At 40.3% G+C, this 13,114-nt stretch overlaps 1 protein-coding gene across 1 annotated transcript in view; it reads left to right on the top strand.

Annotated features, from left to right (window-relative positions):
* Positions 1-13,114, top strand: part of LRP12 (LDL receptor related protein 12) — a 357,681-nt gene that overhangs the window by 128,540 nt on the left and 216,027 nt on the right. The window contains exon 2 of the mRNA XM_044065692.1: positions 7,964-8,020. Within this exon, the coding sequence (XP_043921627.1) occupies positions 7,964-8,020 (57 nt within the window). The remainder of the gene's footprint in view (positions 1-7,963; positions 8,021-13,114) is intronic.

The following is a 13,114-nucleotide window of genomic DNA, read 5'->3' as shown; positions in this document are numbered from 1 at the left end:
ATACTAACCCCCAACATATTTGTACATTAAAACAGAGTAGGGTAATTCATCATACAGTAATTGCTCTGTCTTGTCAGTTTATGATAAAATGAAAATAATGTCAGATTACTAACTACAGGTTTCAGGTAATTCAGGACTTCTTATGCACCTCTGAGGTTTATTTAGTAGAGTCCATGTCTTCTGTCTTACATTGGAAAAAAATATTTTAGAACACCTCAAGGAGACACATAACCCTTGTTTAGATGAAAAAACATTTTAAAGAATAAGGACATATAGAAAATGTTTTTTAACTTTATGGAGAAAGTTTTATTAGTGAATGCTTTGCTGACATTTAAGTGTGTTTTTACTTAATCAGTGTATACTGGATATGTCAGGCCTTTTACTCTTAAGGCTTAAACTGTGAAATTAATTGGAATATGTTTATATATAAATGTGTTCTTGCGTCTTAAATTATCATTAGAGATTTAAAACTTGGGTCATACGATAGTTACTTTGTCATGAAAAACTTTGTAGTCTTGCCCTCCTGGAAGACAGTTTTGCTGAGGTAAAACAAACAATACCAAAGCCTTGGTAAAGGATGGGCTCATGAACACCAAAGTCAAAGAAAAAGAATAAATGAGCCACTCCACCACACCTATTCAGGTCAAAGAAAGTCCACTTTAATATTCAGCTTGCTATTGGAATATTAAAGTGGACTTTCTTTGACCTGAACAGGTGTGGTGGAGTGGCTCATTTATTCTTTTTCTTTGAGTTTTGCTGAGGTGCCAGCAGCATTTTATTTTCTTCTTTATGCTTCACGTAAAGAAATCCCAATCCCTCCGAGCTACATGCTCTAGGGACCTAAACCTTGTCACCACAATAAACAGAACATGCTGGAGGGATAGATTCCTGTCTCAGAGACTTCCCATATTCTGGAACAAACTACCTATCTATATCAAACAAAGCTCCTCATTAGCACTCTTCAAGAAAAACCTTGATGATTGGATGGGAGATAGGAAATTCACCCCGGGGATCACTTCTGTGGCTCTGCTTGACAGGGGCACAGGAAAATAATTTTCTTGGGTGGCAAAAGCCAGGGTACTGTTTGACTAGGCTTATATAGGCCCTAGGGCCAGTAGCCTAGTACCTACATATGAACCTATGAACCTATGGAAATTGTTTGACTGCAGCAAAACTGTTACTATATGATTTTGCTGTTCAGCATTGGAGGCATGTTAATATATTAATGCCTATGGATGTCCACATCTGCATGTATAATTAGCCTTCTGTAAATCCTCTTCATTAGGCCTTTGTCCTGTGGAGCTTTTGGGGAGTAGGAACTGAAAATTCGTAGAGAGGACCTATCTTTTGATTGTATTGGCAAGTCATAGCACCATTATGCTACTGATAAGATGATATGAAGAGTTGGCACTGGACAGGAATTGCTTGGAAAATTGCTGTCAGATCTGGATTTCACATGCTATACGTCCTAACTCTGATGCTTCTTCTCATGTTACAGCAAGTGCCGTATGCATCCACCTTATTTAACATCAGAAAATGGAAAACACTACATTTTGTGACATCTTTGACAAACAGGATGGAGTGTTCTCCACATAAGTAAATGTAGATGAGGGCTGCAGTGTTCTGAGAAGTCTTGGCTTGGATGTACACTCTATGATTTTCCCCCTGCCCTGCACATTAAGGATAAGCTCAGACTTGTAAAGAAATGTTGAGATGACTTCTTTGAATATTCCAAAAAAATTAATTACCCAAAGCTAGCACACAGTTTAGTAATGTTAACTTTAGATGTTAAGTTGTCTATCTCACCTTCATTCTTGCTGGATGGGTTCAGAGCCGACCTCGGCTCCGACTCGGCCACTCTAAAGCTCGAGAGTTGGTTCCATATCCCAGAATGCTAGTACTACCCCAGATAGGTGTTTGGTTTAGGTGAGTTATTGTAGAGTATTTTATAGTCTACTTAAACCCCTTTAATTTAATCTTTTATTGTTATTTCCCTTAAATTAGTGGATTTAGACCCTTTTTCCTTCGTTTATCCCTTCTTTTCACAAAGAACATACATTCTTTCCCTCAGGCCTTGGCCCTTCCTCCCCTTAGTGGAGTGTCTGTGTTAGGGATCTAAAACTTGTGACAGTTTAATTTTTTAGTTATAAACTTGTGTAAGTGTAATCAGTGTGTTTGAGTGTGTGTGTGGTTACACTTTCTTTGACTATGTCCAAGGACTCAAAAGAAGTGTGACTCGTGCTGTCAGAAAATGTCTCTGACAGACGGTCACACTTCTAGGACTCTTGTGCTGTATGCCATGGCTTCAGCCCTAGAGTCCTGCAGGAAGAAAACAAACTCATTTTAAGAGGTTTGCTTAAGCCTGAGGGTTCCTAGGTCCTCGACTCCAGCAGTCACCATCCCTTGGCTCCATTCATTCAGCTCCAGCGTCTCCCTTGCTGTCTGAATGGAGCCATAGATCTCACTCCTCTAGATCATCGAGGCTTTCGGATCATGACCTTCAGAGGGTAGTGAGGCGACTTCTAAAGTCCGAGGCACTGGCCCAGGTGCTTCAACCTATTCCTCAAAATATTCCTCCTCCGACTCCTTTGAGCTCGGAGCTGAACCGAGACTGTGGTAGCAACCGATACAATTGTCTTCAGTTCTTTCTTCCTTGGAAGAATCTCGGTGCCGGACTTCGCCATCTCTGTCGGTGCCGAGGCCGGGGACCTCTGGCTCTGCCTGACAGGGTGTGTTGGAACCTGATCAACTCCACAGTCGGCTCCGTCCGTCCCTCCCTCTTCGGTGCCTCAGGTTATGTCTACTCTCTCCCTCATCACGGACCGCAGAGAGCCAGCTCCTCAAGAATCATTTCATCCTCTTCGAGGCCTCTCCTGAATTGGCAGGTGAGCCCCTAGGAAGAGAAAAAAGAGGAAACACATAGACTCACCTGAGTCTGTCACCTCTGACACAGATTTAGAGGATTCGAGGTTCCCCGTTCCCCTTCTGAAGATGTCTCCTTTGCAGACATTCTAGAGATCCTAAAACAGAGGGGAAATTGGCCATCCCTTAACCCTTCGGAGGATGAATCTGTGTATCTTGAGGCGTTTGGCTTCCACCTCCTGGGTGCCCCCTTTGACCCCTCATGCAGGTGGTAGCTCCTGATTCAGTGGACCCCACCCCAGGAGACCTTCAAAGTTTATAACAGCACCCACAGACAAGCAATTTTGACTAAAGGAGTGACTGTGGATGCTATGGTGGTAGCTGCTGCCACTAAGAAGGAACTAGCTGATCCTTCGGTACCTGTCCATCCTCCTAACAAGGAGTCTAGGTCTATGGACAGATGTTTCAGCGACCTTTGCAATGCGTTCGCTGAACTACCTATGCCATTTCACTCGTCTTCAAAGAGACTTGATCAAGGAAGCGAGTGAGATGTTGAAGGATCCTACAGCTGCGGGTTTTCAGGACAAGATGAACGCTCAGCTGGCTACCCTAAATTCTATAGCCAACTCCTCCATGCGCCTCCTTTCATATGTGGCTGATGGAGCAGAGCCGCAGGGACAGGTGTCGCTGCGTCGGCATGCCTGGATGCGACTATGCAATTTTATGGACCCCTTTAAAGCGTCTTTCACTAATTCCCGTTTGATGGATCATCTCTCTTTGGTCCTCAAGTGAAAGAAACCTTGACTAGGTGCGAGACAGATGGCAAAACTCTTTCTGCCGGAGTCCGTTTTCTACTCCTTCTAGACCTTACCCCAAAGGCCAGAAAAGTGGAAAAATGTGGTTCCAAACAATCTCAAGGGAATTTGCCTGGGTTCCCTCCAGAGGCAGAGGGGAACAATAATGGTAGATGTCGCCCTAGAGGCAGGGGGTCCAGAACCAGGGCAATCGAGAAACCTTTTCCGATAAGCCCTTCCAGCATCCCTGAGGTGTTGCCCGACTGTCCACCTGAGGCAGTCGGGAAGATTGTCACTGTACCCAGAAGCCTGGTGATCCCTAACTCAAGACAAGTGGGTACAGTTCATCAAAGGCTATTCCATTCCGTTTTTCGTTTCAGATTCCAAATCAATCAAAAATCCCTTCCAGATGTTCCCAAAGGGATCAAGCAAATTTCAAAGTTGCTTGCAAAAGAGTCATTCAGCCAGTACCAGCAGACCAGCAAGGATCCGGAATCTACTCAATTCTTTTTGGTTCCAAAGAAAACAGGGGACTGGAGGCCCATCTTGGATCTCAGTATCTTGAACAAGTCGGTCAAGAAAACAAAATTTCGGATGGTCACCCTACAATCCATCCTACCCCTATTGGGCAAGGAATACTGGATGTGCTCTATAGACCTCCAGGATGCGTACTATCATATAAAAATGAGCACCAGGAGATTCCTAACCAGTCATTTTCAATTCAGAGCCCTGCCCTTTGGTCTCACCACTGCCCCGGTGTTTAATGCAAATGCATGGCAGTGGCTCTCACCACTGGCGTCAAAGATTCCAGGTGTTTCCATATTTGGACGACTGGCTCCTCACAGCTCCTACCAAGCATCTCCTTCTAATGGCCAGAGACTACACCTTCGCATTTGTCAAAAGTTAGGCATATCAATAAATTGAAAAGTCTGTTTATTACCTTCATAGGAAATCTAGACACAGTCAACATGTCTCTTGAGACTAACAGATCAGAGAATAGCACACATACACAAAATGGTCTCCTTCTCTTCACAGCAACAGAGTCAAAGCCAGATTAGTTCTGAAGGTACTGGGGATTATGGCGGCTATCCCTCTACTTCTGTTAGCCAGATTCCACATGAGAATCCTTCAATGGATGCTTTTCACACAATGGTCATACCAGCAACTTCCCATGTCCCATACCATTATGATTGCATGCAAGAATCATCTTCTTTGGTGGATGTCTTCCCCAGCTCTTCCTGGGAAGACCCTTTGTTCTCCGGTTGCTACTCTGACAACGGGGGGGCATTATCAGGCAGAACTGTCCAGGGCATATGGCAACCAGACGAATGCCACTTGCATATAAATGTTCTAGAGATGAGAGCAGTGCTTTTAGCGTTGCAAGCCCTTCAAGACTCTCTTCCTCTGGGAACGATAGCAATCCAGACGGACAATATGTCTGTAGTGTGGTATATCAACAAACAAGGCGGAACCAGATCATTTCTTCTCAGTGGTTTTGATAGCAACGCACATCCCTGGGAAGTCCAATCAAATTCCGGACAAGTTGAGCAGAGCTATCCTCATGCAAACAGCAAGTGCAGAGATTATTTCACCCTATTCCGTTACCAGGCCAGCCCAGCAGAGCTAGTCCAAGTTTGGCCCGGGGACTTCTGTATGCTTTTCCTCCTTCCCACTAATCTCTCAAGTGGATACAAAAGCTATCGCTCAGAAGGCCTCATTTATCCTCATTGCTCCTTACTGGCCTCGACAGATTTTCCCCTTTCTACATCAATTTCTGTTGGAGCAACCTGGCATCTGGACCTAGTTCCAGACCTTTTGATCCATCAATCGGGTCAGTTTCATTGAACCTCACTGCTTGGTTCCTCCAGTTCCTACCTAGCCAGGCTTCCTCAAATATCTCACTCTGTTCGAGATATTTTATAAATCTTCCACTCGAAAGATTTATCTTAGTAAATGGAAAACGTTTTGCCTATTGGGCTCAAGGAAGGGATTTAGATCCTTTCACTGCTCCCATCCAAATAATTCTTGATTTCTAGCTGAGCTCTTTCATGCAGGTTCATCTCCCTCTGTTCTCAAAGTCCAATTGGCAGCTATATCTAATTTTCATGTGGGCATTTCAGATTCTGCTATCATGTCTCACAAGCTTTGCAAAGCTTTTTTGAAGGGAGTTTTTCTTCTCAGACCTCCTATAAGAAATCCTCCTCCTTCTTGGGACCTTAATTTAGTTCTCACTTCTTTGATTCTTCCCCCTTTCGAACCTGCAGCTTCCTGTTCATTAAAATTGCTATCATGGAAGACTCTCTTTCTGGTAGCTGTTACTTCAGCTAGAAGGGTTTCAGAGCTTCATGCACTCAGCTGTCGACCACCATATCTGTTGTTCCATAAAGACAGGGTATCTCTTTTTACCTAAAGTAGCCTCTGCCTCTAACCTAAATCAAAGCATTGATCTTCCTGTGTTTTTTCCAGAATATTCTAACAGGTCTGAACAAAAATTGCACTGGCTAGATGTTCATCGTCAATTAAGGTACTATTTGGATAGGACCAAGCAATTCAGAAAAACTGACCAATTGTTTGTCTCTTATGCAGAAGGCAGAAAGGGACTTTCTGTTTCAAAGGTATCACTATCCAGATGGCTAACATCCCTGATTTCCCTTGTTTATGAAATTAGACACCAAAAGCTACCTAACAAACCTAAGGCCCACTCCACCAGAGCTTTGGCTACTTCTATAGCCTTCCAAGACAGACTGCCTATTGACACCATTTGTGCGGCTACTTGGGCTACTCCTCACACATTCATTTCACATTATAAGTTGGATTTAGCTTCTAGACATAGAGCTAACCCGGTTCCACTGTTCTCAAGAGCCTGTTCCGATAGGCCACCGGGACAAGGTGCTATCCAGCAAGAATGAGATAGACAACTTAACATATAGAAGTTATGTTCTTACCATAACGTTCCATGTTAGTTGTCTTCCTCGCTTCTCTTTTCTTTTCCCCTCCCTCCTTCCTGGCCTGGGCAGACCTAGAGGAGTTTGATTGTGACCTCTCTTTCTACCACCTCTATTGCTATAGGTATATGCTCTGCTGTGCATATTTTTCCTGGATCAAGCTTCAGGTCACCTTCCTCTTCCTTGTTTTTATAGAGGTGGATTCTTCCTTTCCAGTATTTCTGGTTTTATTATTAGCTGGGCCTAGCTCACAAACGAGATCTGAGGTAGTACTCGCCTAGCATTCTGGGATATAAGGGGAGCCTGGAACCAACTCTCGAGCTTTAGAGGTCAGCTCCGAACCCATCCAGCAAGAAAGAAGGCGAGAAGAAGACAACTAACATGGAACGTTATGGTAAGAACATAACTTCTATTTTCTCTTGATAAGTGAACTATGCAAGAAAACACTGTTTCAGTTGTAGACTGAGGACATGCAAATTTCCTTTTCCCAAATGAAGATCACGTGCAATGGTTTTGTAAGATGTTTAAGGCAGTGCCTTATGGAGTACTGAGCTTGGTGTAGTTGTTCAGTGTAGCTGGTGGCACCCAAGAACTGCTAAGTAAAGGATTTCTTCCAATAAATTGTATAATAGAATCAGTGAAAGTTCACAGCTCATGCCAACAAAAGTTTGCTTTCTGTCTCCATATTTCACATTCAGGCTAATAGGCATATTTGAATAAGTGTTTCCCGTAGTTGAAGAGTATAATTCCACTTTTACCAGATGATAAGGTCTGATGATAAGAAAGGTTGTGCACTGTAAGACAGAGGTAAGCTAGGCAGCGACATGTGGACTAAAACATGTTACCTTGACCCTGTTATTGAAGAGTACTAAGTTGTACACAGTTCTTAAATCCATTTAAGCAGTATGTGTAATAGGGGTGACTGCTGCAGTTCATGTAAATCACTTGAATCCATTAAAGGTGGTAATTCTAAGCAATAAAAAAGGAAGAAAATCAAACTAGAAATTATGTTAACTAGTATCAGCATAACTGAAAATATTTAGTCACTGGATTCATAATTGTTAATTTAAACCCTGACTTCACTCCCCTTCCTCACAGAGTAACACATTTTATCAGCTTACAGATGCTATTCAGTTTAACAGGAAAATGCTAAAGCCTTGTCTCTTAATGTGATCTTTCTGAATGCTTAAAGTATTAGAGTTTTGCTGTGGAAAGCGTACTGTTAATTGACTCAGCTGCTAGTATAGTAGGCGGTAGAGAGGTCTTCACTTTTTGCCTTTCTTGTACTGGGCATGTGAATGAATGATTTTAACAAATTTTATCCATATTTGAAATTGGTTTGTTCATTATGTTTTATTTTAGGAAATGCTGCCCTTGCAGAACAGATGGAAAATGTGCACATTTCAGGAATGTCGACTTGTAAGTCATTTCTTGTAATGTTTAAATTTCATGCATGACTTAAGTGGCAAATATTGAAATCCATGAGTTTTGCAATGAAGAGATATTTGGATAGCAAAATCATTACAGCTTTCACAGCCATATAATATGGAATAAAGAAACTGGAACGTGGAAAAATGTTTCCAAGATAAATTGATACATGCTTGCTCGAGAGATGGTAGGATTTCTATAACTTTATATACAAATTATGAAGTTCAGGAATTTATTGTTAATGACATTTAAGTGTTTTATTTGTGTAAGATAGAGAGAGTGTGCACAGTTATTATTTCTAAGCTAAATTTCAGAGCATTTACAGTTTGTAATTCATTTGAATGTCAACATTGTGTTCGGGTGCAGTTTTAGTAAAGGATTTCTTTTTGCTATTAAAATGGTGCCTAAAGTGTGCAGCCTGTGATCTGTAGCTGCCCCAAGCAATGCTGACTTCCTCAGAGTTTAGTAGGTGGTTTGGCCACAAAAGGCTAACTGGGCACAATTCTATTTACAAAGGAAGCATTTGTTTAAATCATTTGCAAAACTGAAATAAAAGTAAAATAATACTGTTCTGATTCTCAAAATAATTGGCAAGGATGACTGAGCAGAAAAAAAGTTATTTGGGAAGTATGAAGTATCTGAAGGAAAGAGCAAACAGTTCAGTTACATCAAAATGAAAGTTAGAGGTGATGCAAATAAACATCTAGCCAAACAGCAGAAAGTTTAGTTGAGGGAGACGTTTAATAAAAGAATAAAATAAATGAGTTGTTACCAAGGAATGAGTTGTGAGAGTTTTAGTAGTTTTTAGGAGTTTTAGTAGTGACAGAGCAGTATACACTGTCAAGGCCTTAAGTCAAAACTTTTGGCACTTAAAAGAAGGCTATTACACAACAGAATCACTGGACGGGCATGTTGATACCAGATTTTACATTGAAGCGTAGGTTCTAAAACAGCTTCCAGGACTTGTGCAGCATATTTGTGTTTGATAGAATTAACAGAATTCTGAAAGAAATTGTGTCAGAAATAATGGCTCCATTGACTGCATTTTTTTAAGAGCTAAATCTTGACAGTAATAGACTGGAGCGGGTATGTTTGCCCTTACAGGACTGCAAGAATGGGGAATTGCGTCTGTTACTTTTGAATTCTATGCTGTGAGAACATATATGATCTGTATCAGAAAGCAATTTTTCAGATACCTGCATGGAGTGTAGAGGATTCATGGCACAGTTCAAAAAGTAGTCAAAGTAGAAAGGTCACATTAGATAAGTAGATAATCTTGCCCAGTGTATTAGACTTGCTTATCTAGATGGTATCAAAGCATTTAAACTACTCCCACAGAAATAAACAAAAAGGGTAGCTTGGTAAATGGAGTACAATCTGAAGGTAAATGTATGTTCTTGTGTAGTGCTGTGCGATTTATAATTGCATCTGGCTATTTTTAAGCCATTTTTGTAACAGTGAAGAGTTGTATGTGGCAAGTTTGCAGCAGGGATGATGTGCAAAACAGCATGGAAGTAATAAAAAAAATAGCAAAGTTGCAGGAATGGTTAAGTATGATATATACAGCATTGGTCTATGAACGTTTGCTTCGTTCATGATTTAAGAATGGTACCGTCTTCTGTGTGGAGACATGCGTGAATGGGCGTACCTTCGTTGAAGGTTGTGCGTCAGGCCTGGCAAGTTGGTACGTAAAAATCTACTGCCAATCATTAGCGGACCGGAGTTCCGCTGTGGCGACCCCTAACCGGGAAAAGCCAAAAGATACAAAAAACAAGTAGAATCACTTTCCTTATTTTCTGTTTAGCATTTGTATCATTAGTCCCATCCAGAATATAGCAACACTTTATCAGGTTTCATAATATCCGTAGATTTATCAAATTTTAGTTCATCTAAGACTGCCCTTCTCTTCCTTAAAGAGGTTATAAAATCCATTATTAGTATTCCTTTGGCTTAATTTATGAAAGTCAGCTTCACATACCTTTTCAGAAGTTTGCAGCAAAGGGTGCATAATAGGGTTGAATGAACTCTTTTGCCTGAATTTAATCAGCAGGACTTCCTTTATTATTAGAAATGGATTTTGCCAAATTAAACATCCTTGTGAATATATGTAATTCAGTAAGGGCCTCTACAGCAAATTTCTTATACGGTCCAAATATAGAACCTTTGTCAAAAAATTTAAAATGCTCTAGTTTCACAACAATATCACTATAATTTAAAATGTTATAACTTTAATTGTGTCCACCCATGTAAGGTTTCCCAGTGTTTATCCAAATTAGTAGTCACCTCAGGTACTAAGTTCTCATTTCCCCCCACCCTTTCTTTCCATTCCTTTTCACTTTGTTTCTCCCTGGAAAACCCATAGTTTTGTCATAGTGATGTTTCACCTGAAAACTTAAAAACTCCCTTTTCTGCCATCCTGTCAGACCTTCTCAGTGTCAGAAATTCACTCAAGTCATCTAAAACAGGGCTTGGTTCTAGAGGAAAAAATGATTTATATGCATCAATACCCCCTTCGAAAATTAACTTGTCCTTGTGAAGTACCCATTGAAGGGGGGAGTTTAAATAATCATTTTTGACACCCTTATGAGCAGTGTTGGCTTCATATTGTTTCAAATCTATCATGAGTATTTTTTTGTTTTCTTTGTGTGTTGATCTCACTTTATCTCCTTTAAAAAAATCTTTAAATACTCATTTTCTTAAGTTATAAAAAGGAGGTTATTATTAATCTTAGCAAATAAATTGTTAATCTCTCTGATAAAAGATCCTTAATCAAATCCCTGAATTTCTTAGCAATTCCATTACATCAAAACCAAATTTGAATCAACACAAGTTCTTTAAAATAAATTGAATCTGTTGAAATTTCATTAATAAACAATGGGCACCTAAGACCCTGGTGTACAATTTTTAACTTCATACATTCACCAAAATAAGCATTCTCCAGTTTTACATTATACAGTTTTAGTAGTTGCTTTTCAAATACCGTTGCCTAGCCTGATAAAGACAACTGAGCATTATACTCTCTAAAGTTATTTAAATGTTTACCAAAGGTAAAATCCTTAGAAATACAATTGTCAAAGTGAAATAAGTCTTTTTGAATCTGATGAGGACAAAAATGCTCAACATTTATTTTGATAGTGTGAAAGTAAATTATTTATTCTTCAGTACCCTTGACGACTGTTTTTGATTTGGCTGTGCACCAGTTTTCTTCTGTTTACAAGTGTACTGCTGTTAGCACACCACCATTGTTACTTGTGGTTTAATCTGTCTTGTACCTCAGTGAGAAACTAGGTACTACTTGTCCATATCTATCTGTAGACAGACTGTCTGGTTAAAGAAACTCCAGCTCTACTCAGTGGCATACCGCCTGCTCAGAGGCGATCTGTGCCTGACGTATAAAGCCATGTCCAACCCAGAATTAATGGACATGCTGCTCCTCAGAAAATCCAAATCCCATCGAGCTACGCGCTCGAAAGACTTGAACCTCAGCACTGAAATAAATAGGACATGCTGGAGGGACAGATTCATAACCCAGAGGCTCCCTTCACTCTGGAATAAAATCCCAGTCTGGGTTAGGCAGAGTCCCTCATTGACTCTCTTCAAGAGGAATCTTGGTGAGTGGATGGGAGATCGTAGGTTTACCGCGGGTATCACTTCTGTGTCACTGTTAGACAGAGGCACAGTATACTAACCTCGAAAAAGGGCATAGCAAAATTAATTTAAAATGGGTGGCGAAAGCCAAACACACTCTGGCTAGGCTTATAAATGCCCTAGGGGCAGATAGCCTAGTATGAACATATGAACCTATAAGACGTATTGTTCATGTAAATATCCTCAGGTTAAGTACATTGTACCATCCCGGTGAGGTAGCTGAACGATCTCTTACCCCTAAAGTATGTTCTGCAGTTTTAGATGTTCAGGTGGAATGACAAATACCAAGGTTCCCCGATGTTCATGAAGTCAGAATACCTGGTATGTGACCCTTTGAGAAGTCATTGATGATAAAATGCTGGAAAGCACAGCAGCTTTATGTAGCATGCACTACCAAAAATACATGTCAAACATGTATGCATTAGTGCTTCGTACTAAGACAACATTCATGATAAAATTATTTTCAGAGAATTTTTGAGGCACGAAAATTTTATTGTGAGTGCCTTAAGACCATCGTGGGATATGGTAGTGAAACCATAGTTTGGGTCCATCAGCTGGAACTAACACAGCTCACCTTAGATAAGACCTTATTTGAGTGTGTGTACCATCTCAGTCTTATTTGTTTACTTATCGATAGGACGGATGCTGTGTAAAAATACTCTCCTGTAATGGAAGACAGATAGTTACTTTTTTTTTTCAAGCAGTAGGTGTATGTATTACAAAAATATTGTCAATGTACTAGGTGATAATTACATTTCACAGCCAAAAAAAGATGTATATATTTTTTTAACAGAGTAAGTGAACTGTACCATTGCTGATCGGTTTCAGTCATGACCCTGGCTATAAAAGCACACGTAAATGCAGTGCTTATATAGACATAAAAACATTAAAGTCAACCAAGATGCCAGTCTTATAAAACAGTGCTGCTTATTATGCAGAAGAATTTACAAAATGTAGTTTCTTCTCAAACAAAGTGCAGCCAGCATCTTCAAACAGTTATATACTGCTGGGTACAGTCTCTTTCAGTGTCTCATTCTCTCAGTAGTTCAGCATAAACAATCACCAGCTTCCTCCTGATATTGTCACTGTGTTGTTTCACTTTCTATGCCTCTGCTTGGGAGATGAAATTCCCCTTCACAAAGGGTAAACTATAGAGGAGCTTTCCTCAACCCTCCTTATACAGCTTTAACTGTTTCATTAAGCAAACTGTTATGGCTAATACAGCAAATTCTGTTTTTTATCTTAAAGAAACATGCTCAATGAAGGTAAAAAAAACTTTCTGACTTAAAGAAACGGCGTTTATTTTTACTATGTTCACTATAAAAGCTGTATATGGTAGAGTGCTGGTCACCACTAATCAGTCTCAGTCTCTACCTGAGCAAAATTGTAAAAATACAAAGTGGTATAGTGTAACAGTAGAGAGATCATTGTAGTACA

The sequence above is a fragment of the Protopterus annectens genome, chromosome 3.part0, assembly GCF_019279795.1.
Source record: "Protopterus annectens isolate FY-2018-M chromosome 3.part0, PAN1.0, whole genome shotgun sequence".
NCBI lineage: Eukaryota > Metazoa > Chordata > Ceratodontiformes > Protopteridae > Protopterus > Protopterus annectens.
This window is presented reverse-complemented; position numbering and strand designations above follow the sequence as displayed.